The following is a 27846-nucleotide window of genomic DNA, read 5'->3' on the forward strand; positions in this document are numbered from 1 at the left end:
TATACATAGTGTGGGTCTGTGTATTTATTAAGCTATATGTGGGGTGTGTGTGCTTATTTTTATTTAAAGTTCTCCAAAATACAGTTACTCTCCCATAGTACTAAAATAAGCTTGTACAGAAGAGAGCATTGGGTAGGGTCCTCTAGAGAATTTCTTTACAAGAGCCAAATTACATATTTTGTATGCTGAGTTAAATTCAAGCACAGTATGGGTATGAGCTTTTTTTTTTTACAAAATCATGGTGTAGTGACTTTTATGAAAACAGTATTTTTGCCTTTATAAAGAAGCAGCAGCTTATATAATTCTTTCATGTGAGTTTGCGTGACTATATATATGAAACAAAAACATAGGTTAATTACTGTTGGAGGGCCTCTTTAGCTTATCATTTTATTATGCAGTGCCTCTTCAGCTTATCATTTTATTTTGCAGTTTATATTTTATTTCCTTAAGAGGGGCATTGAAGTTTGTGCCCCAAATAAATTCTTTCTTTTAAAACTGATGAAATATTTAAGTGGCTGCTTAATATAATACAAGAACTAATAAGTGAAAGTGTTATGAACTGAAAAAATTATTATGGATAATCTGAAATATACACAAACTAAATCATTATCTTAGTTATCTTCCCTTGTTAGATGCATCACTGCATGCACAAAGTCATGTAGCTCAAATCAATGTGTTGGCTTAAGCTATGCTCTGGGAAAAAATGGGAGTTTTGACTACATAGAAATATAATAAGAATTCCACAATGTGACCTATAGTTTTTACTGAAATAAATTAATGGATGGCATACAGATGCCAAGATCAAACAGAGTAATAACAAAACATTAGTAAGCACTTTTAGCATAATTAAATTTTTGATGTATTACAAATTTTAGTGCGTAATTATTTTTGAAGGAACTGGAGAGTAATACTGGATCACACCCTTACTCAACCTAGTTACTAAAGAATAAAGTGTGGTGATACTTTTAAATTCTATTGCAGAATAATGGTGTATTGTCCATCACAGATAATGACGGCAAGGTTTTTCTCATCTGATAATCACTCATAGTGATTACCTAATAAAAGGACAATCCTTGGTACTGCAAGAACCCCTGGTCAGTCCAGAATGTAAGCAAGCATTAAGATGTGCTATATAAAGCGTCTCAGCTTGCAAGTGACCTTGAATCTGCTTCCTTATTGCTGGAGGTTGGGATTGTTCCATGGCTATGTTCCCAGTCTGCATCAAGAGGCCGCTCATAACATCAATCTTATACACGAGTCTTTAAAACTATTTTTGATGTTGGCCTTGAACAAGTCTAATAATTTCACTTAATCACCTCTGTTTCTACACAAAAACTGGAATCTAGGCTGACTGCTAATTGTTCATTCTTGTGAAATCCAGCCACTGGTTTTCTGTCTGCCATCAAATATCTGGAATCACAATTAGCTAAAATATGTCAGATGCCCTGTGACTCCCAGCCATCTTTATTGTATAGAAGTTCACTTTCAGCTAAGAGTAGAATAAATTCTGTTCGAGTGAGAGGTCAGTCCTTGGGAAGAAAAATGGGAAGTGTGTTCATTCGCATATTCACACATGCAAATTGAATGCATCCAATTTGCGTTATTTGTCTCCTAATGAGAATGACCTTTCCTGCTGATGGGAAAAAGCAATTGAAATTAAGCATGTGAAAGTCATGGAAAATACGAAATTCCAACTCTAACAAAACAGGTCATCTGTTTGATCCTGGAAGTTAAAAAATAGTCAATGTCATATCGAACCCCAAATCTGGGTGCTCTCTCATCTTTAGGACACCCAGATTAGGCTCAGTATCTGAATTTTGCTACTTAGATGTATCTCTAACAACACTTCTTGCCTAGCACAACTTCCTCTTCACCACCCTTTATGAAGAACATCTAAACAGTTCTGCCACCACTAATGTGGCTCAAGTTAACACCACAACATCTTTATAATTAATTTGCATAACAAAATATGAAGCTTTAAAATTCAAAGATCAAGTGACCTGCCCAAGGCTACGAAGAGGATGTTACTACATCAGGACTGAAACTCAGTTACATCTGGTCTTTGGTCCTGTGTGGATCAAGTTTCTTTCAATACCAAAGTTGAAAGAGAAAGAAGCCACGATCAATTTACCAAGAAAAGGAACATTAAGATCACATAGCCGGTGTTGTTCTCCTTCTGTGAATGCTGGAGAAGAAAACAAGTCTTACATATGGGCAGCTCATCTGTAGACAGATATCATCATCACTACTAGTGCCTTGCATTAGTATGCATTAACACTATTTTCTCCCCGAGAAAAAAAAAAGGGAAAAAATTACATATGGTCAAATTTCTGATATGCTTCTCTTCCTTTCAAGCTTCCTCTTTCATCTGCAGAGCTCAAAACCAGGCAGTAGTGTCACCACATAGGTAACAGGTCTTAGAATTGGAACCACTCATGTGCAGGACTCAGGACTAATTAAAGAGCTCAGAATTCAAACCAACATCTTGACATGCCTTAATAGCATGGGCACAGTTATTTATTCTTGTTATTGTTGTTTCTTCTTCATTACGGTGCTGCAGGAGTCCCCCATCAGGGGGGGATTTAAACACTTAATGAAAATATCACACCTGTAGTTAAGAATTTACAACTGCAATTATAAGATGAAGAATAAAACTGTCTCTTCAGCTGATTTCTGTAATCATAAAATTCTAAATGATACTAACATGTGCCTCATTTTAAGTGTGCGTTTTCCCATGATTTCTTAGAGGAATAGGATGCAGTAAGCTTAACACTGCCATTCTGGAAGTGCCTCCAGACAAATGTGGGCTGTCCTAAAAATAGATTTCTTACCTTTGCCACCAGTAAACAAGGAGGAAATTTCCACTGAAGAAAAAAAATTCAAGCTGTACAGACTCAGCCAGCTCCCTAAGCACACACATACAGGTGTGTAGGCTTTATTCTTAACATTAACTTACTTGTTAGCATGCTTTGCTTTTTAGAAAATTATTCAGGAGAGCGAAGAAGACAAGCCCTTTCATGACAAACAATGTAGTTACACAAAAAGGGGTTTTGTAATTGTTCCTGTTTTCACCGGTGTTTCAAAACCTTTTTCAGACTGGGCAACAGAAGGGCCAGCTGTAGCTGTTGAATAATGAATTTTCCTTTAAAACAGCATGGGAAATAACCCTGACACAGTAATTTCTGTAATCTGCTAATGCTGTAGTTTCATAACTGATTTTGGGTGATCTTGCTCTGCGCTGCAGCTGGAAGACGTTCTCTTCCCTTTCCCACAGCTAGCTACCTCTTTGTGTAGTTGAATCAAAATTAAGCCAGTCCAATTTAAAAACTTTTTCGTTTCATTGTGATCAAATCTTGAATTTGGTGCATTATGCCATGACTCCTGGTGTTAACATGGGGAAGTGCATCACCCGGACAAATTCGTGGCAGATTGACCTAAAGTAGCTGCAAAACGGCCGGTTTGAAAGATGGCAATCACTTGAAAGGGAAGTCATGAAGTGAAGGACTAGATTAGGGTGGTATCCAGTGTCAGATACTGCCAGACACAAACTGTGTAAACACTAGGTCACTTAAGGTCATTTGAGTATGGTTTTGTTTTGCTGCCATGACCTTTGCATGAGTCACCTAATGAGGTATCTCCAAGGCCATTGCCTGCAGCTAAGCCAGTCATGGAAGGCAGCCTTTTCACCTTGGGTTAAGGGAGTCTAAGGCACTGATCATCGTGTCCTGAAGCAGAAGCCTAAGATGAATTAGATGAGGTTTTTTTCTCTAAGAGTCATTATTTCTCTCCGTTTGACTATAAACAGAAATCAAGGTGACTGGCTCAGCTGTAGATGTCTGTCTAAACTGAGGGAGAAGAACCCTATGGTCTGTCAGGCTTAGATCAGTGTGGCTGTTTCAAAGTACTTTGAGAGAAGGGTCTGTAACTAGAGATGGGGCAGGCACAGTCCACTGCTGCACTGCTGCACTCTGCTTATGGTCATGTAAGCAGAGCTCCAGATCAGGAACTGTACCTTAAATCAATACTATATTATACATAATAACATCATGCTTTATAAGAACTGGGATTAAAATATAGAATGGCAGCCAATGTGTATGAATTGATATCATTGTTTCAGTACAAGGTTGCTGACACCCTGGAGAGACCTCCAAATGCTTCATTCTATTTGGCTCAGGCACACATCATATTTTGCATGTTTACCAAAAGCCTCAGAAAAAATGCAGTAAGAATTTTGTTAACAGCTAGGAGCACCCCACTGAGCTGAAAAAGCAGCTGGAGATTGTCCCTGGAAATGATCACTTTACACCATGTACCAAAGAGACAGTGCTAGCAGGGGGATGAACAGCAGCACTGCACACTGCTACTGCTGCAACTGCTCCTGTGTCAGGGCCACATGTACTCTTGCCACTGTCCTCACTTTTATAAATAAATAAACAAACGGGTAAAAAATGTTAAGTTTAAGGAATTTGTTTGTTGAATTCAAGCCTTCCCAAGTATTTATTCTGGAGCATCACTCCTAAGTATTCTTTTTGTAAAGTTTCCTTGTCAGTACTAAAGAAATAGCTGATAAAGACTGATCTTCTGGGAACAGAATTACAACTGGTATGTTAAAGCTAAGTAATTAACAACAAAGGAGAAAGAACAGAGAGAAAAGGATCCCTTGGTATGTATTTACAGGTTTTTGATGAAAACTGCCTTCTAAATGACAATACAAGTGTTCATTAGATAAGGTTGGTGTTTAGCACAAAGTCTCCCACAGAGACAATTCTTGGCACAGAAGCTTTGATTATATAAATTTTGTATGAAAAATGCAAAGTGCCATAATGTGGGACTTTGACCAATGGTGCTATTCTGATTTACAACTGGGGTTTTTTTAAACTATGATGTGCACAAAACACTAATTTAAAATCTCATTTTAGTTGCAATTTACCTATTCCTTTTAATAGCAAAAAGTAATCTGATTGCATTTTTTCAGTCAACCTTGTGCCACGTATTAGATAATCTCCCTGTAGTTTAAAACTAAAATTGCTAATGGATTGGGGAAATGGATTTCTGCTTTCACTCACCATATCCGTCTTTTTTATGCTTGTCTTTCAGATCATTTATCTAAATAATAACCTTTACTACCCACTCCTTCCTTCCAATGAACTAAAAGATATTGATGATCAAAATCAGTGAATACGCATCTTCTCCCTACTCAAGTTTTGCCAGCTGAGATTTCCACTTTTAGCTGCTGCTTTTTTGGAGGGGAGGGGGAGAACTACAGACATCCCCGTATGAAATACTCATGGTTACTTTCTAATTTGTCTCAATCAAACAGCTTAAATTATCTTAAAATAATGGTAGATCTCTTTTAAGGAGCATCACCAGTGAGCACTGACTGAAATGGCATTGATTTCAGGGACTAAAAGACAGCAATTACACGAAAAACTCAGCAAACAGCTTTTGGTCAGCAAATCTGTTGGGGCAGCCACAGAGAAGAAGCAGGAATTACCCCTCAAGGGGAGGTGCTGTGGGTGGGAATGTCCTCAGCAGACAAACCTGGAGATACAGGAGGATATACTTGTGTGGCTTTAGTCTCAGAATGATGGAAAGAGACTCATATTGTACAAAGGCAGCAGAGACAAGATAAATGACCAGCCCAAGGTCAGGTACAAAGATGATGGAAATGTGGGAGAAAGTGCCAGAACAGATATTTTTCTAGATTCTTTGTGTAGTCAGTTTTCAGCATGCCTGGCTAAGCTGTCTACAGACCAAGAGTGCAGGAATTACTTAGCACATACACCCTGGGAAAAAAAAACCAAAACAAAAACAAATAAAGAACCCAAAACCAAGCAAACAAAAAACCCAACAAACCAACAACCAAAAAAGATTCTGAGCATCAGGGATGTATCTTTAAAACACCAAGGAAACCACTTTCTTCACCTGCCAATACCTTCTTCAATAGGTAGGGCTGAAACACATCTTAAGAGCCAGCAACTTTGTACTGCCTTGAGGCTCTGAAAAATGTTTTCCAGAAGAAAATTGTCCTTCTGCAGACAATCTTTCCCAGCAGAACAAATTTCAGTTCTGCTGATCCCAGTGGTGACAGTATGACATGGGGAGAAGCAGTACCTCCAGTAGATGGATGCTGTGCTGGGTACTCATAGCAGAGCAACTTGCACTGTTCTGAGGCTCTCAGTGCTTGGAATAAATTCATTCTGGCAAGAAGCTTTTAGTCTGTAGAGTCAAAAAAGGCTTTGTATTTAAAGCCATGTTCTTACATTAATCAGGCTGTTTTCTCCATTGATGAGAACAAAGAGCAACCCTTTTGAGCTCAGTCTAAAAGTCTTTCTGGTGCTGCTTTGATATTTCCTGTAGTGATAAATATTCTCAATAGCTGCAAATTACAAAAGAGCCAGAATATACCTATGTGCATTATGTAGTCACAAAGGCACATTTTCATGGCATGTGGGAGGTGATCAGGAGACAATAGCAGAGAAGCAGCTAAAGGAATTGTATTCTGCTCATTCTGCTAAGGGTTGGGAAATAATAAACCATGAAAATAAAGTAATAGGAAAGGAAATCTGTTAACAAAGATTATCTCAGCAGGAAGGAACAATTCTATATGAACTGTCATTTCCAGTGAATCATGCCATTATGCTCAATTTCATTGCAAATGTGAAGCCTACCCTCGTGGCATGTTCTCTGATGTGGGATCACTGTCAAAACAAAGGACAATTACAAAATGTACCCTCAATTCCGAATTCCTGTTTGATAAGTAATGCTCACATGATGCAGAGATCTAAATGTGAAATCTGTGAAATGGAAACTGGATTTCCTCCCTTTTCTGGTATTTAGACAACACAGGAATGTTGGAAGAGACCTTGGCAGGAGTTTCTAATTTATTCACATTTTAGATCTTAAGAAGACTGTATTTACCAGGTACTTGAAGCCAAATTGGTAAATGTAAAATAATAAGCCACAATATTCTGGGATAGGATCTGAAATATTTCTTGTAATGTGTTTCTTTTGATATGGCATCACCAGATTTCAATGCTAGATTAGTCTATTAAGCAGATTGGTATTTCTTTAAATATTACATTTTCTTGACTATGATATTCATGTTTTGTCTGAAATATTGTTTTAATTCTTTGAAAGTATTTTTACTTCAAAACCAGATAATAATATTTCTATCCATATATTTTTTGCAAAAGTAGCATGCCCATTTTCACCCAGTTTGAGATTATGGAGTTCAACAAAATACATGCTCTTCACATTTTGCTTTGTGACATGAATAATTGAAGAAGGCAAATATCAGCATTTTCTCTCTTTGAAGATACATGAAATTTCCCATTATTGGAAAGCTCTCTTGCCCTGAATAACAAATTACATGATGACACACAAGGAAGATGCAAATCTTAAAAAGTTCTAAAAGCACCTAATATTTTCTCAAATTATATTCAGCTGTATTTAGCTTACATTCTGACATGCTGCTGGAATACTATTATCAATAAATCTATAAATAGGATGCAAAATGCATGTGAGCTGTCTGTGCATGAATAAAGAGTGGCCTGGCAATAAATTACAACATAATATATAGTTTAAAATGTAGCAAAGCAATGCCTTGACAAATCAATGCAACATATTTTGTCAGTGAGGATGAAAGATTCATTATGCATCAGCCTAGAGAAAGCTGAATTTCTGAGGCATGGGTCATCTAGGACATATGATGTAATCAGAGAATATGGAAACATGCATAGAAAGACAAAAATAATCTTCTGGGTAATAAAGCCATATTAGATTTTCAGGTAAAATGTAAGTCCTACGCAGTACTTCATTGTCCAAAAGAGGTCAGGAGTACCATGACAAACAAAATGAAACCTGACTGTCGGGGTCCCTTCCCCCCCCGCCATGTGGTCCTGGGAGAGGGGCCCTGGGAGACAGACACGGCGTTTCTCTGCCCCTGCTCAGCCTCGTTCCCCACTGGTTGTTTTGTGTTCCCCTGCCCGGCAAGGACCCTCGGATCCCCTGATTGAGCAGTTCCTCGGCAGAGCCCGGCCATGTGGCTGGAGAAATAAACATCTCTGAAACATCTACCAAGAATCCGTCCATAGATATTTCTTTTCCACGGGTCTCCTTGTCTGATACACGTGTTGCAGTATCCCCACTGTAACACCTGACTTCCTCTGGATTTGGTCCCCACAGCAGGTTCAAGACCAGCCCTTTTTCTGAAACTGGGTCATGTGTCCTGGCTTTCATTTGTGTTTTTCTCATGTCTGCTAAGGCCTAAGCTCATCTTGAGGCTCTTTGTTCAGCCAAGAAATTCTTTCCTCTGCCCAGTTTTCAATGAACTTTGGGAAAATTCAGTGTTTTGGGGAACTCCAGGCATCTGCCAGACAAGACTGGCACACACCCAGCAGGCTCCATAAGCCTAGAGCACAGCAGAGACTAAAAATAAGACTAACGAATTGGTTTTCCTGCTGACAGCAGCAAACTGCCATGGGACATTTAATTTCCCCTGATCACATAGATGACAAACAAGCTGTCACCAGTTGTGCAGAGCCAGGAAGATGTGTGACTGTGGTAGGTACACAGATCCCAGCAGTGGCATCAACCTTGCCCTGCACGCTGCTGAGGGTGGAAATGCCCCAAGAGAAGCTGGCAGCTGTCACAGAATCCCAGAATGAGTCGGGTTGGAAGAGACCTCAGTGGGTCATCTGGTCCAATCTTCCTGCTCAAGCAGGGTCATCCCAGAGCACACGGCACAAGATTGCATCCAGATGGTTCTGGAATACCTCCAGTAAGGCAGACTCCACATCTTCTCCGGGCAATCTGCTCCAGTGCATGGTCACCCAAACAACAAAGTTCTTCGTCATGTTTAGGTGGAGTTTCTGTGCATCAGTTTCTACGCACTGCCTCTTGTGCTAATGTTTGGTACCACTGAGAAGAGCCTGGTTCATCCTCTTGGCACCCTGCCATAGATATTTATTTACATTAATGATGTCCCCTCTCAGTCATCTCTTCTAGAGGCTGAACAGGCCCTGCTCTCTCAGCCTGTCCTCATAAGAGAGATGCTCCAGTCCCTCAATCCTCTTTGTACCCTCCACTGGACTTGCCTCAGGAGCTCCATGTCTCTCTTGTACTGAGGAGCCCAGAACTGCACACAGCACTCCAGCTGTGCGTCACAAAGGCTGAATAGAGAGGCAGGATCGCCTCCCTGACCTGCTGGCAATTCTCTTCCGAATGCATTCAAGGATCCCAAGGCCTTCTTGGCCACAAGGACACACTGCTGACTCATGGACTGCTTGTCATCCATCAGCACCCCCAAGTTCCTCTACAGAAGGACATGGCCGTGGATGTTTGCGCTGGCACACTCAGGAAGAGACACCTGAGCTTGGCAGGGTTGGAAGGGGCTTAAAATGCGGGTCTTGGCAGGTGGAGGAGAGGCCAGGGGCTGGTGTCCCTCGGCTCCTCAAGAGGCATCAGCAAGAGCCTCATGCCCCATGGGAGCCTTGTGATCACAGCCAGGGTGTGAAGGACAAATTGTTCCAGTCCCTGGCATAAGAAGATGGACAAGCCTTGCATTTTCTTTCTGGAGCATGTCCAGAAAGGGATAATGGAGGTGCTGAAGAGTCCGTAGCATGTCTTATAAGCAACAGATGAGGAAAACGGTGTTGTTTAGCCTGGAGGAGGCTCAGGGGAGACCTTACCACCCTCTACAACCTCCTGAAAGGAGGGTGTAGCCAGGTGGGGGTCGGGCTCTTCTCCCAGGTAGCAAGTGACAGGATGAGAGGATGCAGCCTCAAACTGCACCAGAGGATGTTCAGGTTGGACATTAGGAGAAATTTCTTCACAGAAAGGGTGACTGGAATGGGCTGCCCAGGGAGGTGGTAGAATCCCGGTCCCTGGAGGGGTTTAAGAAAGGACTGTACGTGGCACTTAATGCCACGGTCTAGTTGCCGTGATGGTGTTCGGTCATAGGTTGGACTCCATGATTTAAGAGGTCTTTTCCAACCTAATTCATTCAGTTATTCCGTGATCCTAAAATACATACGCACAAACGACGGGATCTCTACGGACAGAGAGCCTTTGGTGCGGCGCTCAAGAACCCCGTCCCCTCAGAGCTGGAGCCGCCTGCGCCCAGCAGGGGGCGCTGTGCCCGCCATGGCGGCAGCGCGGCGGAAGCGGCCGCCCGGCCCCTCTCCAAGATGGCGGCGCCCAGGCGCGGTGTGGCCGCGGGCGGGATGAAGCGGGGGGCGGCCGCCCGCGCCCGCCGCGGCGGGAAACTGGATCGGCTGCGGCAGGCGGTGCAGGACTATGTGCAGGCGGCCGGAGGCCAGCCGTCGCTGGCCCTGCTGAAAGACTCGGGGAGGCAGAGCCGCAGGAGCCGCCGGGACGCCAGGAAGGAGAAGCGCAGGCTCAAGCGGAGCCGCCGCCGCCGACTCCAACGCGGGGAGCTGGTGGAGGTTCCCAGCGCTCCGGCCAAGCCCGCCCCGGCCAAGCCCGCCCCGGCCAAGCCCGCTCCCGCCGCTCGCCTCGGAGCCCCGGCTTCGCCCGCCGCTGGGAAGCAGCGGCCCAGGCCGGTGTCGGCACAGACATCGGCAGCCCTTGAGGCCCTCTCGACCGCCGCAGCCACCTCGGCGCGGAAACGGGCCCTGCTGGAGGCCAACGAGGAGGAGGAGAAGGAGATCCGGCGGCTGGAGCGGCAGCTGGGGCTCGGGAAGCGGCGCAAGAAGCAGGAAGGTTCCGCGGCCGAGCGGGTGCCGCAGAGCTTCCTGCGGGACGGGCTGGGATACGTGCTGGGAGCGCTGGGCACACGGGCCGGGCTCAGCCAGCTGTGCGAGAGCAGCGACGAGGAGGAGCAGGAGGAGACCCAGCCGGGGCCGCGGGAGCGCCCGCCGAGGAAGAAGGAGGAAGATGAGGACGAGGAGGATGGTGAGGACGAGGAGGATGGTGAGGACGAGGAAGCTCAGGAAGACACCTCAGACGCCTCCGAGGCGGATGACGTGGAAGGACATTGGGAGAGCGAGAGCTCGTCCCCCGAGGACGGCGGGGTGCCAGAGGCCAGCGAGCCCTCGAGCGAGGAGGAGGAGGTGGAGGCAGAGGTAGGATGTTCTCCTCAGATAGCACAGACCTGCTTCCCAAAGCACGTCCCGCAACCTGAACATAAAGCAGAGTTGCATCGCCGCTGTTAAGCCCGGGTGTTTGCTGTCCAGTTGGGCCATGTGGAGTGTTGTCCTGGTTCAAAACAGCCGGGCCCAGCGACAGTGTTGACTTGAGGGGTCTGCCAGGTCCTAGGGACACTTGTTAGGCATAGAGGGGAGAGTTCCCGAGTCATGCTGGTGGCAGGTAATACCCTCCAACACAAGGCATGTGGGAGCTCTATATGTGTGAAATCTGCAAATAAAAGGAACTGCCCTGGCGTTTGAGTGTAAGAATATTATTAACTCTTCCGTAAAGAGAGCTTGTGTTGAAATTAGCAGCGGTTACACACTGAAATGTTACTTTCTGAACGATCTCAGAGGTTCTGCCAGTATTAGGTCTTGTTGAATGGGTGGAGGAGAGGAGGTCATACAGGTCATTTGGCCCTCATGGGCCTAAACTTAAAGTGTCGCTGATAAAACTTGAGTAAACCCAGGACCTAAGATGTCAGGTTTTAATGACCATAACTTAAAGAAAATTTCATGTATAGGGAAGAGGGGCTTTGCTGCTATCAAGTTTGTTTTAAAGGGTTACCTTTTTGCCTGCTTCTTTTCTGCATGTTGTTCCTTTGACATTGGTTATTACATGGTAAGATATATCCTTAACTAAAAGTTTGGTATTTTAATCTTAAATAGAGATGTGTATTTGTGTTCAAGTATTTAAGATACTGGTCTCATCTGATACCTTGTTTTCTTCTTTTTCTGGTAAGAGTGATAATCACGGTGTTACAAAGTATGTTCCTCCTCAAATAAGGAAAGCTCAGGAGACAGTAGATGACAAGAAAAGAGAAGAATTGGGAAGACTGAAGAAAATGGTCAATGGCCTCATTAATAGGTAATGTAATAAGGAAAGTCATTAATCTTTCTAGATCTATGTGACAATGCTCATCATTCAAGCCCAGGTGGCAAAGATGTGACTTTTCTCTTCACAAGCTGATTTTAAGTTGGCAATCATGTCTACTATTGTTAAGAATAATTATCTTTATTGGTATAAATTCTTCAAAGTTAGTCATTATAGGTGTTGAAAAATCTAGAAAATAAATTTAAGATTGGGCTGAATTCCACACAGCAGTTGCCTGCAAGTGCTAGTTATAATTACTAAGTGTCAGTTGGAGTTGGAGTATGCTTATAAAAAACCTCACAAGAAAACAAGTTTTGGGTTGTCTAAGGTTTTTTTAAATTAAATTTTTCCAACACTACAACTGAGAAGGAGCAACCCTTCATATATTGAAGTACTGAAGAATAGAAAAAGTAATTAACATTCATTTCAATTTTAGAGTGGTTTTTAAATAAGAAATCTATTGGCAATTTTCATCCATTACCTGTAAAACACAGACTAGAGTTTGTTCAGTCATTAGAAATTTGATATACCGTATGGTTAAAGTATGAATTACTTTCATACTTAATTTCTTCAAAGACTGCGATGTGCCATAGTTAAAACTGCTAAAACCAGTCTGTTTTCTTGAGAAATTTGTTCAGTGTGACAGTAAGCAGATTGACAGTGCTTTGTAAATACTGCTGCTAATGTGTTTTTACAAGTAGTGGGTTTTTTTGCAAAAAATTACACTCAAATTAAATGTACTGTACTTTTTTAGTTTAGAAAACACAGAAAAATACAAAAGGTCCCTTACAGTCTTCTTGTCAATCTTCAATCTTTTCTTCTGAAGTCAAACTAGTTTCTCTAAAAAGAATAGTTGTTTGTTAGGTGAACTCAAAACTGTGTAAGGAGAAGAAAGAGTGAACACTGGAATTTGTTTCTCCATAGGCTGAGTGAACCAAATTTGTCCTCCATCAGTGGACAGATGGAAGAGCTCTACATGGCCAACAGCAGAAAGGACATGAATGACACTCTGACAGACATTCTCATGAATGCCTGTGTTACTGCAGTTGCCATGCCTGCAAGACTGATGATGGAGCACGTCCTTCTGGTTAGCGTCCTTCATCATAATGTAGGAATTGAGGTAATTCTTGTGCTTGGGACAAACTTTATATAATAATAGATACTGTAGAGTGTTTTCCTTGTTTTCTTTGAATTGCCTTGTGATTTTTAATTGTGTGTCACTAACAAGCATCTTTAGTTGAGTTTCATCAGTGTTTTGTGGCTTATTTGCAAGGCTTCCACAGGTGAAAGGGTCTAAATCTGTTGCTTTATCTGATTTTATTTCCTCCATGAGTTACCACTGGTCAGTTGTAAAACCATCATTTTTTCATCAAAATCTTTCTGCCCCCAGTAATCAAAAATTTTTAACCTTCAGCTTCTCTTCCCTTTAGTTGCACTAATCCATTTCTGTTCTCATGGATACATGAGGGTATTGTTTGAATCATGTGTATCCAGATAAGAAAAGTGTTACAATTACAGAAATCCTTTTACAGATTTTCTAAGCAAATCATGCAAATCATCAGTGGAATTAAGTAGTTCTAACATGGAATAATAAAAACTTTAAAAAGCATGGCAATTTTTTGAGGAGATTTTGTGTTGTGTTTTTAAGCCTGATGAGTGAGATAAAATCTCTCACTTAAGCTGATGCTGAAGCTACTGATGTCAAAGGGAAGATTTTAGCTAATTTCAGTGAAATGTCTCTCAGGAAACAGTTTTTTCAGCAGTATGTTCCTATTAGATTACTCTTTTTTTCCCCCTGCCACATCTCAGTGCAAAAGATGTATTAATGCAAGTTTTTCAGTTTGTCATACAGTGGCCTGAATGCTGGCTCTGAAACCATATTAAATATCAGATGGATGCAATTACAGCAGCTTTCTCCATGTAGCCTTGGCATTAAATGGTTTTTTTGTCCCTCTTTGTGCTTGAAAGGCAGTTCTGACTGCAAATATAATGTTTCTGTAAAATAAATATACAATGTGCATTACATGAACGAGTGATAGTACAGCTGCACTGAAGATTAGGTTGAGCAGTGCAGGAGTTGGGCTCTGTTTATAAATTTGTGCAGCCACTGGATAGTTAACACTTAAGATGGTCAAGGTTTGTAAAGCAAGTCAGTACTGCTGCTGGGAATTCTGGTTTCCTTAAGAACAGCATATTTTAGCACAGTAATAATGGGTGAGAGGTTTATTTAGCAGCAGTGTATTCATTGTCTCCCTGTGTTTTGGTAGGCTTTCTAATCCCAGCCTTTAGCATCAGTTCTCTCTTCAGAAGTAAATATATTCCAAAATTTCTTTTCCCGGCTGTACCACTGACAAACATCTAAGAATTATCCCCATTTCAAAAGCAGCTTAAGCTCATGCTCCACAACTGTGAAAACTTGGTATTTTGGGGATTTTTTTCACAATATTATTTTTTTATCCTCCTGTTAAGGATTTTGTTCTGGAGTGCCGAACTCAGCAATGATTTTGGTTTTTGACATGCGGCTTTTCCTGGATGAATGACTAGCAGTAACAGCATGCTAGCCTGACAGCTGGAAAGATGCTAATATGTGTCCATGAAAATTATGTAAATGTGTACTGTAGATTCATAATACTTGTTTTTCTTGCACAGGCTTTAAAAGGCAACTGGATGTCATATATGAGGTGTAAATGACATAGACTTCTACAAAAACGTCACACCTCTTAAATATTTGTGTATGTAAATGTCGAACATCCATATTGGTTAAGAGAAGCAACAGCATTTCTTTAAAATTAATAGTGGCAGTGACCCAAAAATGAATGTTTTACAGACATCTGTAAAATCTACTTACAGTTAATGGCTGGATTTTTTTTTTCTTTTTTTTTCCCCTTAATGGAATTGTTGCCAGGTCGGTGCTCACTTTTTGGAAGCCGTGGTGAAGAAATTTGATGAACTCTGTAAAAGTGATGCTGAAGGGAAAGAATGTGAAAATCTGCTTGCTTTGATTGCTCATCTGTACAACTTCCATGTGGTTCATTGCCTGCTGATCTTTGATATTCTGAAAAAGCTTGTTAGCACTTTCACTGAAAAAGAGATTGAGCTGATTTTATTTCTTCTGAAAAATGTGGGCTTTTCCTTAAGAAAAGATGATGCATTGGCTTTGAAGGAACTGATCACTGAAGCCCAGAGGAAAGCAAGCACAGCAGAGAAGAAATTCCAGGATCAGACTAGGGTATGTGTTTGTTTTAAAGATTTTATATTCTCAACAGACTGTAATAAGTACTTGGATACATAGTTTAATTTACAGAAACATTTTCTGCTACATTCTGTTTAGGTTATAAATTACCATTAGTGTGATATTGAGTTACTTGCATTCTTCTTGTTTGTCTTTCCCCGTTAGTTCTTAGTACACAGACACCAAAATGCTTCTGATGGGTGAGACAGGACTGGTTTGTATCTTATGCAATGGTCAGATTTTCTGTTTCATGATACTTTGTGCCCTTCAAAAAATGGTCACTGAGGCATGGTGTTTAGCAGATGAAGCTTGTACACAAATTAGTATAAAAGGGGTTAAAGTAAACTTGAACACAAATTAATATAATAGGGGTTAAAGTAAACATGTTGTATTTAAATTTTGATGTATATAGCCAGCTGAGCTGCTTATTCTCACAGAATAGTAATTTCAAGGTACACTCTTCTACTTTATTTAATAAACCCACAGCACATAATCTACAGAACTCTTTCTTTTCCCAATAGGTTCGTTTTATGCTGGAGACTATGCTGGCACTTAGGAACAATGACATGCGTAAGATTCCTGGTTATGATCCTGAACCAGTGGAAAGGCTCCGCAAATTGCAGAGAGCGCTGGTGAGAACTTTCTTGGCAGGTGTAGCCTTGTTCTTCTTAATGCAGGAGTAATTATTTGTATTGGATGTCAGCTTTCCTGGGGGTTTTTTGTTTTTTTTTTTTTTGACAGAGAGGGCAGTTTGTCTAGAACAACCCAGTATAAAAGGGGTGAAAGTAATTTATCAGTGCAGGATGTGCATATCAGAATAAGCTAGGTAACCTAGTTCTGTAGGTTTTCCTCTCTTAAATTTTTGCAGTCCTCCTGGTAGGCTTCTAGACTCTTTTGTTGAAAGTTTGTTCTTTGTTCACAGGGTTTAAAATTTTTATTTGAACTGTACAATACATAAGGCAGTTTGTTGTCTTTGTAGGTAATCACAAGTGTTCAAAAGGAAAATCATGACCAGATTGTAAGATGCTGCAATGTCAGCATCATCTGAATTCTAATCAAACTTCGTGATTGGAAGATGCCTACTTTTTAGATTATTATCTCTTTTTTCAAATAAAAAACCCAAGAGCTTCTACATATAGATTTATGCAACTTTATGCATTTAAAAAATTACAGCATGTGGAAAATTGTAAATTCTTTTCAGGTTGCTGATTGAAACAAAGGTTGGGGAGGAAACATGGGAAGACCTTTATGGAGATACAAACTTGTATGTTTAAAGTTTTTGTTTAAAAATCATTTTTAGTAACTAAAGTATTTGTTGTTTTCTGTAAGAAAAGAAAAAAAAGTTTCAAGTAAAAGCTTTTGTGTTGGTTTTTACTTTTGTTTTGTTATTCAAGGTTCACAGCAGTGGTTCAGGAAAAGACACTCAGCTCCGTGTGTCCCTGGAGTCTCTCCTCAGTGCTGACCAGGTTGGTCGCTGGTGGATCGTAGGGTCATGCTGGAGTGGAGCACCAATGATCAGTGATACAAAAAGCCAGGCTCAGCAAAAGCTGCACGTAGGAAAGGTAAATCCAAATTTTAAGTCTAAGTGTTTGTGATCTGAAGATTTTTTTATACATGTCATTAAGTTCATTTCAGAGCCCACCAAAAAAACCTTCATGTGCTCTTGTAAGACCAAGATTTTGGACTGTAAATTCTGCTCTTAGATTTTTTTAAAACATTATACTGATCTCCTTCAAAAGAGCTGTTACTACAAATATGGTATAGCTTGTTTTTTCTTATCCTGTGGAATTGCTAAGGTGAAAGAAGAGACTTAACAATGGATTTGCTGGTAGGAATTCTGACAGGTTGTGGTGTCTGTCTGTGGCATATATCCAAGCTGATTCCAAAAGTAATGTGGTGAGATGGTCATGGTGAATTACTTACAATAGAAAAGCACATCTTAAAATTAATTGGCACAATTGAAGTAGATTAAAATGTATTTCCATAGTTGAAAAAGCTCCCGATGATGTCTGTGCCTCTGGACAAAAGCTCAGGACCTTTGGATTGGTGATTCATGGTTTACTGGAGAGCTTCATTGATGGTGTTATTTAAGGTATAGAAATAGCTTTTGTAAGGCAAACATAAATAAAATAGCATATAACTTTATTTTCAGGTGAGTTCAAAAATAATGGAACTTGCTCGTAAGCTGAGAATGAACACTGATATCAGGAGAAGTATTTTTTGTGTCTTGATGACAAGTGAAGACTTCATGGATGCCTTTGAAAAACTTCTGAAGTAAGTACAGACTAGCACAAAAGACATCCCAGAACTAAAAATAGCATTAAATGGGTTTAAATACAGCATTTCTGGTCTGAGCTTAAATGCATTTAGTTGATAATACAATTAAAAGAAGTACATAGCCAGGAATCCACATAGGGTAAAAGAGTTGGAGAAGGGAACCAGAAACCTGGTATAAGGATTAATGTGGGCAGGCAGAACTGACTGGCGGTCAGAGGAAAGGAGTAGCCCCTGTTCCTGTCACTCCTGGCTATAACTGTGATGTGCAGCATCTTTTGATGTAAGGAGCCTGTGTCTTTTTGCATTGGATCTGTGTATCCCAGCAGAGTGGATGGAAGGCTGCTGCAGGCTTGTTTCCTTACAGGGGCAGAGCAGAAGCCCCTCTAGAACATCTCGTGGTTTTGTTGCTGGATTGCTGTGATTTCTGTACTACTGCCTCTTCTTTGACTTCTTGCCACCTTGTTAAGCCATCTCTGCCCATACTTGTGTGACCTGGTAGTGTTCTAGTACCTCCCCTTCTCTCTTGCATAATTTATTAGCTTTGGGTTTGCTTCCCATTAAGACCAGTTTCCTTACCCCTTGACAAGCAGCTCTTCTGAAGAAGATGTGATCAGGAAAAAGCTCAAACTGAGGTATTCCTTGTGTTTGTCAGAATATTCATTGTAAGTCTGTAGTAACTGGGAGGGGAGAGATCAGGTCTGAACTTTTCTGTCACAGCCTTGTAGCTCAAGGGTATTGTCTTACCAGGATGGCATGCAATTATTTAATTTGCTTACCAAACCAAAACAGACTTTGTAATAAAGTCAACTAATATTTGATTAAATGCCACTTCTGCAAAACACAGCTTGGATTTAAGACTGTGATGGAGTCATTCCAATATCTTAATATGGCCTGTTCAATTAAAAGAAATTAGCTGCTGCAGCTCTTGCCAAGACCTGGTAGCTCAATTTGCAAATTGGACTTGACTCTCATCTGTGCTATTTAAGCTGGTACACAAATCTGAATACATACAGGCTTGCAGAAAATCTCTCTTCAGGCTCCCTGGTGTGTGTTGGTGCTGATGTTTATATGGCAAACTCAGGGAGAGGAATTCTTAAATCTGCCCACATCTGGCAGAGTATAATGGAAAGTACACAGAATTGTCAGTGAAGGAATTAACTTCAGTGTGAACATGTGTTCCTGAGTTTATAGGAATTTGTATTCATGTGTTTGATGTCAGTCTCATGAGAAAGAGCATATAAAGAAATATTTTAACTGCTCTTGTTGATTCATCTGCTGCTAGTTCTGTGGCAGAGTTGAGATGTGGTTAAAGGATAATTTAAACTATTTAAAATCCAGACTGCTATATTTCTTCTAGTTCCTTTCCTCCTTACTGCAGATGAAAGTAACTAGTTTGAGGCCAGAGCAGCTCCCTGAAGTGGCTCAGTGATTGCAGAGGTGTCGGTGAAGAGACAAGGTGACAAAGAGGAGGGAGTGAGACTGGATCCTCTTCATCAGCTGAAAGGCCACACCTTCACAAACCACAGTTTCACTCAGGAGAGAGAATGAATCCTGCTTAAGTTTGATGGAGAGGCAATTTTTGAAGTTATCTTGTAGAGATAAAGAATTTGAGAAACTTTCCATCTCAGAAAATACTGAGACTCATAAAAGGCTCAGCTATCCTACTGGAGTGAGATGTATAACTAAGGATAACAAGTGTCTACCAAAGTGATTGTATCTACTAATATAATTTGTACTGACTTTTAAAAGGGGATTCAACAGTTGCTATTTTTGATCTAAAGGCAGTGATAATCTTGGGCTTCAGCTGATGATAACTAACCTACTTGGAGGCAGGCTTCTGCTGGTGATAAATAACCTACTTCAGAGGCAGTTATCCCATTTACAGCAGGATCAAGATACACAAGTCCATGGGAATACTGTAACTCATGAATAATTGAATCAGTGAGGTGGTTGCACATTTTTTATCAAAGAATATCAGGCTTATGAAATCTATACAGTTTTGTGGTGAAGCTCAGTAGTGAAAGATAGTCCAGACTGTTAAATTTTAGATGTTTAGGAATTCTAGTTCTGCGAAGAACAAATACATGTATATATATGTATTTATATCCAAGTGTTGTCACTTGGTTACAGCTCTGGCAACATGAGTATTTCCTAAGTAAGCAAGTCATGATAGGCGTGATGATCAACAAGTAAAAGGAGAGTGTGCTAAACTAGTGATTGCAGTGTAACTTCCCAAGTCATCTATTAAATGCAAATCTGATGGCTGAAAACCTGTGTACTTGTGAAAAAACCTTTTGTTGCTCTGAAATCAGATGGAACTTGGCTGATGGGAGAGCAGGTGGATTATGACACAGACACAGCACTTACAGTACTGACCCCTTTGGAAGTGCAGACTTCTGAATTTTCACTGCTCATTAGCAATCAGCCTAGAAATCATCCCAGATTTTCCTACTGTAAAACTTTAAATTCTGGGGAGTTTGGGCTGAACAGCAGTGTTTTCTCTGTTCACCTGTTGTGTCTGTGGTCACATGCAATGCAGATGTCTGGAGGTGTGTACAAAGGAGGGATATTGGCATCAGGTGATGGCCAGCTACCCTACCGACAGTAGGGCAAGTTCCAATGGAGTCAGACTTGGTTAGAAAGTACTCTTGAGTTGTACTAATGCCCTGTGAAACTTGAACTTGAAGCAATGAGAAGAATTTTGTTTGATATTTTTCAGATTCTAATATGATGCGTTTTTCATTTTAATTGGTTTTAATGCTGCCAAACACTTGGCAGCATTAGGAAGTTAAGTCATACTACTCACAAACAGGTACACTGTTAGTTACTGCTCCCTGCCAGAGTGTCTCAGCCCTCTTTTAGACTGGTCAGCTAGACTGGTTGGAGTGGGAAAGCTGCTCAGTCCTTGGCCTTCATACTGGGGCCTCCAACATAAGTACTTGCAGATCTTGTTTTCTTCAGGCTTTTTTAAGATGCTGTGAAATCAGTGACTGTACCCTCAGGCTACTATCAAACAAAAATGAATTTCAAGTATCACGTAGCGTGGATTTGACCCAGAGATTAAAAAATTCATATCACCAAGTAAGAAAAACATCTTAGAATATTTTCTTATCTGTACTAAGTACCACACAAGTGAAGGGTCCTGGAAATGTTTCTCCAGAATAGGCTTACACTGATCCAAAGGCTGGATTTCCTCCCATGACCATAAGTACAAGCATGAGATAATCACAATGGGACCCTACAGTTCTTGTTTCACTTTTTAGCCTTTGTTTCACTGTTTAACCCTGGTAGTGGTAACCATGGGTGCAGTTCTACTGCTGGTACCTCTGTGCCCTCTCTTCTGTTCATGGAGAGCTACAAACATGGAGTGGGATACCTTTCCTTCCCTGGGCAATAATACTTTTATCATTCCACTTCTGTCTCTTTAGGTCTTGCTTTTGCATCTACTCCTTTAACGTCCATAATGCTTCAGCATTTCCACAGTGCCATACCAGGATACTCATTTAGCCAACACTCTTAAACGTTGGACACTACAAGTTTTAAAGACTTTGTAGGTACTTTGTAACAAGTAAAATCTAATGTGATGTTTGGAGGGGTTTTAAAGTATTGCTCTCAGATGTTGACTGTAGCTCTTACTTTGTGTCACTAAGTTTTTCCTTACAAAATTATTCTCATTTTCTTGCTACATTTTAGGCTTGGACTGAAAGATCAGCAGGAGAGAGAAATAGTTCATGTCATCCTTTACTGCTGCTTACAGGAAAAGACATTCAACCCCTTCTATGCATTTTTGGCTAACAAGTTTTGTGGATATGAGAGACGATTTCAGGTAAAAACAATTCTGTTGCTTCATTGGTTTAGTGTCATAATTGTGGTTAGGAAGACATTACTGAATACCTGAGAATGGGTGCAGGCCTGTTAAGATCTTGATCCCAGGAAAAATTCTGCTGGTATAGCTAAGCATTCAGTAAGGCATACTCATGGTCAGATCTGAATAGGAAATGAAATAACTACTGCTGAAGGTTTTCCTTCTTCTGTTTTATGCATTTTAAAATAATTAGAACAGTCTGATCAAGCATTTCTGTTAATTAACAGAGGGCTTATAAAGAATAGAAGGTCAAAAGGTTTGCTATGTTGTTATTCATTTAAACAGGCACTTGATTTGCAGGATTATTTTTTTGCCTTTGACCCCCAGGTGACATTTCAGTTTAGTATTTGGGACAAAATCAGAGGTTTAGAAAACCTGTCAGCTGCTGCCATCTCCAACTTGGTGTCACTGCTGGCTCACTTAATAAGGACAAAATCACTGCCACTTTCAGTTCTCAAGGTAGGTGTGTTTTCTTTTCAAATCCTTCTGGTTTTCCTGCATTTGCTAGTTCTATGGAAGGTGTATTTTCTGTGTTACCTATCCGGTACTTTAGCTGATTATGCTAAGACAAGCTTGTTTTAAAATTATGAAATTGTTCCAATTGATTATGTTTATGCTATCATTTTGGGAAAGGGGAATGTGCGGTGACCCAGGCATAGAGAAAGTCTACATTTCTTTATCTAGAGCAGCTGTAAGATTATTTCCTTTAGTGTATCCAGAGTTGGAACTGAGGTCCCTTTATTAACAGGCTTTGCCAGTGGATTTTGTGCTATGGTTTTTAGCTGATGTTGTTTTTATTAGACAAGAAAGTGCTGAGTAGATTTCTTGGATTTCAGATTGGGGAGTCCATATAATTCTATTAGAAGAATAACTGAATTATATTAAACAGGCAATTAAATGGATTGTCCCAGGTACTTACAAAGTATTTATCTAATTGAGAAATTACGTCTGGTATTCTGGTACAAGTAGATTTCTATTCCTTAGAAGGCTTTTTGCTTTCCTTATTGATTGGCTTTTGCAGGCAGCATTCTCAGGTAATTATTCTGTGCTAAACTCAAAGCTCAGTAGATGCAGAGGCCAGAGGTGTGCTAAAAACTCTTCATTTAGGAGAAAAGACCGGCTGTTTGAAATACTTGAATTAATCTAATTCTCGTTCTCTGTCTGCCAGGTAATTGAATTCAGTGAACTGGACAAACCCAAAGTCCGTTTCTTGCGACAGGTATTAAGCACACTCTTAACCAAAGCAGATGAGGAAGAACTTACTGACGTTTTTATGAGGTAAGTGATCACTGACACCTCCACAGAACCCTTGTTGAGTAGTAATTAACATAAGAAGTTTGCCAATTTTGTTTGAAATTACACTGTGCCTTTTCCACCATTAGCCCTCCATCCCTTAAAATGTGAGCTCTCCTGGCTGAGTGGGGGAAGTGTGTCATTTGTGTGTTGGTACAGGCTCTGACGGAGATGCAACTGTAAGAGGTGTTACACAAAATAAGGCTTCCAGATATTCAGTGTGTCATTTTGGTCATAGGAATTTCATGAGCCAAGTTCTGTAATTGCCTGTTTCCCTTATCGCTGTATTACCCGTGTGCAGTGGGATTTGCTCTGCCAGCAGTCATTGCTCGGAGGTATCATAAGAAGGAAAAATAAAGTGATACTAATGAGGCAAAGGTTTGGGGTATTTTATAGGGTTTTTTTTCAACATTCTCTGAAAAATCTTTTTTTCGATATGGAACAGAGTTGTCTGGAGAGTCTGGGAAATCTCCATCCTTAGAGACGCTTAGGACTTGAGTGGATAAGACTTGCAATGTCACATAAAGTTAGAAAAAATTAGTTGGTGATGTTTCAGCTGTCATGCAGCAACAAAAGGAAGCTTGAACACGGTGTTTGCTTTGGTTTTTGCTGTAATGTAATTGTTTACATAAAGTAAGTCTGAGGCTGCACTATTCCATTTTGTTGTTGAGGGCCAGTTGTATGTCAAGTGTTTGGGCAGTTTGCCAAACCAAGGTAGACTTGGTAATTTGAAAGCTTCTTCAATAAAACTTCTTTTATAGGTTGTCTTTTTTCTACAGCCCTTTTTGAAGAAGATGATAAAATGAATCAACTTCTGAAACGGGAGCAGACTAAATAATATTTTTGATCTGTATCTTTACAGGGTATCTGACAACCCCAAACTGGGAATGCTGCGGGAAGGGTTGAAACTCTTCCTTACCCACTTCTTACTGAAACATGCACAAGCCCGAAAGAGTGCTGAAGAAGCTAGCTTGTTAAAAGAGAGAGTGGAACTAGCAACCAAGGCTTTGGAGGCAAAAGAACCCAAACTGAAACTATAGTTCTGTTTTTTCTAATAAAATATACGGGAAAACCAAGCTGGGGTCTTTCAGACCTAAATAATTGAGAGTGAGGAGAGCTGTGTTACTCTAAAGGATCCATTTTTTAATATAAGCAGTTGCTGTGCTCTACATGCTAGTTAGAGGTTTAAATTAAGGAGATACAAGGCCTTTTTGAAGAAAGGGAAAATGTAGTTTTGTCATGTCCCTTTTTAGTACAAGTGCTTCATGCTGATGGTTGGTATCTGGAGGAGACAGTGGATTACTCTTCTATGATACTCTGTCAGCAGCGGTGTTTTGCATTGCATATTCTAGCCTTTCATTTAAAATAATAAAAGAAACTGCCTTAGCTAAAGGCTTTTAATGAGGGATCATGGTACTCACCTGAAGAAAGGGGCCACTAGATGGCACAAGCACTGGTGAGTCGGTTTTGGGAAGAAATCAACTTTTTTCTTAAAGTGTTGGAAGTTATTCACTAATTCTGTGAATTGTTTCCCTGACTGTGGGTCAGGAAAAGATCTTCAGTTGGATTCAAAGCTGTAGCAAAGCAACTTGAAGATCTGTCTTTGCCCAATTATATAGGGTTTAGAGATCACAGCATAGTTTTATGGCTTTTTTAGCCTGTTTTTCACAGCTTTAGAATTGGAGTTGCCGAATCACTTGTGTTAATCAGATTTTTCTAGACATAAACAATATCATCAATATGAGTCTTTTAAGGAGAGAATACCTCCCTTAAGAGTTTGCTCACATTTTTCATTTGGATGCTTAAAAAAAAATAGGCACATTTCTTTCTGTGACGCTCTTTTAATGGTTTGTTTCTTTTGTCACCTCACCACTACACATTAAACTGCTGTTTTTCTAAATGCTTTGGTGTTTGTGTTAGCTTTACTCTGGCTGGCCTGGCAGGAAGGGAATGGCCTTAAACTGGGTGGAGGGGGGAAGTGCTTTCTCATCTGCAATCTGTGATCTACCTGTGTTGGAGTTGTCAGCCTTATTTTTGTAGCCAGACTTGCTGTCTTAGGTTACAGTGTAAGATGTAACCAAAAGTATGTATTCTATCACCATCTGTTGAAACCAGGTGGGGCAGTGTTCTTTGTCTCTTCCATGACACGTCCCTGATAACTCCCTCCGGGGGATATCTTCTGTTAATGGGCCATCCAGCCTCACTGCATGACTTACAGAATTACATCATCGCACTGTGAGATGCCCCGCCCAGGGGGAGGAGCCGAGCATTCCTACCTGGCTATAATCTGAGGTTTGGAACACCACAGGCAGCCCTTACCTACTGGATTCCCAGAGGACAAGAACTACATAACCACCGCTGGACCTTCAGAGGAAGACCAGACCCTTCTACAGGATCCCTGCCTCAACAGAACCACATCTGTCACCCCAAGAGGAGTGCAGCCACCCCTTGATGGGACTGGTGCCACCACCCTGCCCAACAGGGTGTCAGGTTGTATCCTGACTCTGGCAGGTTAAGGCAGTGTTTCTGTATTAGTGCCTTGTTATGTATGCTAGTAAAGAACTGTTATTCCTATTTCTCATATAATTGCCTGAAATCCCCTTAATTTCAAAATTATAGTAATTCAGAGGGAAGGGGGTTACATTTTCCATTCCACGGGAGGCTCCTGCCTTCCTTAGCAGACACCTGTCTCTCAAACCAAGGCACTTGCATCTGATGTCCAATAGGCCATTTACTTATGGTGCCTTCCAGGTGCATTTGGTACCAATGGATCTGTCCTTGTTGGGAAAGTTTATTCTTTAATCAAATTGTTAAATGTAGTATACTCTGTTTGATCAGGTGTACTGTTTTCAGGGGGAGAAGTGCTTCTCCCAGAAGCCAGGGAGCTGTTTTTTCTCACCTTTCCTTTGAGAGGATAGGGCAAGTTTTAGGGAAGAAGGTGTCCTGGGAGCAGAGAGACCCACTTTCAAAATCCTGGGTTATACTAGCAAGGTAACAACAGAAGAGATTACAATCAAAAGAGCAAAGCAAGATTCTTTTTTCATACCATTGGCATCTTTTAAGTGTACAAAACTGGAAAAAAATGATTATATTTTCTAAAATTCATATCAATTAAGAGAAGTGTGGGCAGCAGCAGAATTGATGCTATTTTGGCTACAAAAGTCACAGCTGCAGGGTGTGTGTGTAAACATCTCCCTTAACAACCAACCTTGCCAAACCTTGTTATTTAAGGTTTGGAGAAGGAGAAGATCTGTGCAAGCCCCTAGAAAGTGGCTGCTGTGGAACACATGGGACTCAGTGAGTAAAAATTGCTCTCCTTGCACTGCAGCAGCCACTTAATTAGTTACCTTTTTTGCAGGAGCTTGGGTAGACCCAGCATGTCAATGTGTTGGTGGTTTAATAACACATAAATGGAAACACATTGCTCTAGCAGGGAGGCTGGGGCAACTTTGCTGCTGGAGATAAATTTTGAATCATCTTCCTTAGCCCAAGGTGCCAGGTTGCTTGTCCCTGCCTGGTGTGAGTGCTTAGCTTGGTGATGGGAGCGGACCAGCTTTGCTGCCGTGGCAGGATTGCCAAGTGTTTGATGGGTGTGAGTATTCACTTGCTGCAGCTGCCTGAGGTGGTGCAATGCAGGTGTTGCTGTGCAATTAGAGGGGATGGTTTTAACCTTACAGTAAAAAATTACAAGGTTTTTTTTTTTTTACACTGAGACTTGCATTAATTATTATTTCTCAGAAAGAACTTGTATGTTCTGTTCAAAATTAGTGTTATCAGAGCCATTGTTTCGTTTCTGAAGAAAACTGATTTTACCTGCCAGGGGCTTTTACATTCAGTAGATTTGTGTATAAACAGAATTTTAAAAAACAACCAAAAAAACCCTACTTTTCAAGGAAAACAGCAGAAATACACTGCCAGCCCACAGTGCTGTAGTCATGTCAAGGATAGGTTTTGTGGTGATTCTGCACAAGTCCCATCCTGTCACTGTGATTTAGTGAGGAAATAACTGTCTGACAGAAATTTGACAATTCCAAGATAAATGTGAATTCCTGAGTTGTGGATCTTGCCCTATTTAACAACTTTTTCCATGGTCCTACTGGCCAGACTGCCACAGCTTGAGAGAGGTGGAAGGCCTGGCAGAGTCTGCTGTCGATGTACATATGCATCTGCAAGCTGTTGCTTCTGTGGTCTTTACATTCCAAGGCTATAAAGCACGTGTGAAAAGGAAAGCAGAGAGGATTTTGTACTTATTTATATGTGTATTTATACTAAAATTTATATGCATAATGTGTTTTATAGGTATTCTACAGGTATGCTTCTGTGTCTAAGCATATATTACACACGATGCATAATTTTTGCATGTATCACACTTTTAACCCTGGAGAAAAAACTTGTCCTAGCAGAGCTAGTCTCTCCTCCTTCTAGCAGGGCCGTAAGGTCTCTGTAAGAGCAGCAAGACCAAATGCTGGCAGTCGCCTTCCTGCAGGACTGCACACTAAGCACTGCCTGCCAGCAGAGGTTGCTGGGAAACTTACACCTGGCTGGGACACATTTTGCTTTGTCTGCCACGAGTAAGTGTTCAATAATATACACAAAATACAGCCCGTTGAGATTTCTTCCTGTTGAGTATTAGTCTGGCAACCTACGTCAAACCCCTGTGAGAAATGGTCCCTGATCATTCTAATAACAGAGATGCCACTTAAAATGTCCCAAATTCTTCCATAAAGCAGATTTGGGAGAGTTGCTACTTAGTGAGAAGAAAAGGACTTTGGATTGGTAAAAATACAATATGCCAGAAAGCCAAGTGGCTGCGGTTGCACCACTGATCCTTACTCCCGCCAGGCCACTGGAAAACACCGTGTGATTTGCTTTAGATGCATTTAACAAAAAGCCGGATGTTTGATTTTTAGCTGTGTAGCAGAAAATTTCAATTCCCCCTTTAAACAGCATGATCACTCCTAGCTATTATGGCAGCTTCGATTTTTGTTTTCTTTCAAGCTGGACAGCAATGTTTTAAACTTTCTCTGTTTTCTGTATCAAAATTAACAGGGCAGTGAAGTCTGGTTTTTAGCTTTGGCCAGAGTGTTATGCTGATAAATCATACAAAAGTCCTTTTGGCAGGGTTTTAACACCACACCTGAACGAGCCAAGTATC

At 40.8% G+C, this 27846-nt stretch overlaps 1 protein-coding gene and 1 long non-coding RNA gene across 2 annotated transcripts; one reads left to right on the forward strand and one right to left on the reverse strand.

Annotated features, from left to right (window-relative positions):
• The first annotated feature begins 10174 nt into the window (after positions 1-10174).
• Positions 10175-24593, forward strand: NOM1 (nucleolar protein with MIF4G domain 1). The gene is made up of 11 exons (XM_032099184.1): positions 10175-11087; positions 11894-12018; positions 12949-13144; positions 14930-15253; positions 15778-15888; positions 16651-16818; positions 17409-17530; positions 21227-21359; positions 21726-21857; positions 22567-22676; positions 23554-24593. Exons 1-11 carry the CDS (start codon positions 10191-10193, stop codon positions 23729-23731), a joined length of 2496 nt encoding a protein of 831 aa, XP_031955075.1. The 5' UTR covers positions 10175-10190; the 3' UTR covers positions 23732-24593.
• On the reverse strand, positions 16827-26630 carry LOC116439534. The gene is made up of 3 exons (XR_004238189.1): positions 26545-26630; positions 19994-20001; positions 16827-16837 (listed from the first exon to the last, which is right to left on the reverse strand). It is a non-coding gene; the product is annotated as an uncharacterized LOC116439534 (long non-coding RNA).
• Positions 26631-27846: the final 1216 nt, after the last annotated feature.

Source organism: Corvus moneduloides, chromosome 1, assembly GCF_009650955.1.
Source record: "Corvus moneduloides isolate bCorMon1 chromosome 1, bCorMon1.pri, whole genome shotgun sequence".
NCBI classification, from domain to species: Eukaryota; Metazoa; Chordata; class Aves; order Passeriformes; family Corvidae; genus Corvus; species Corvus moneduloides.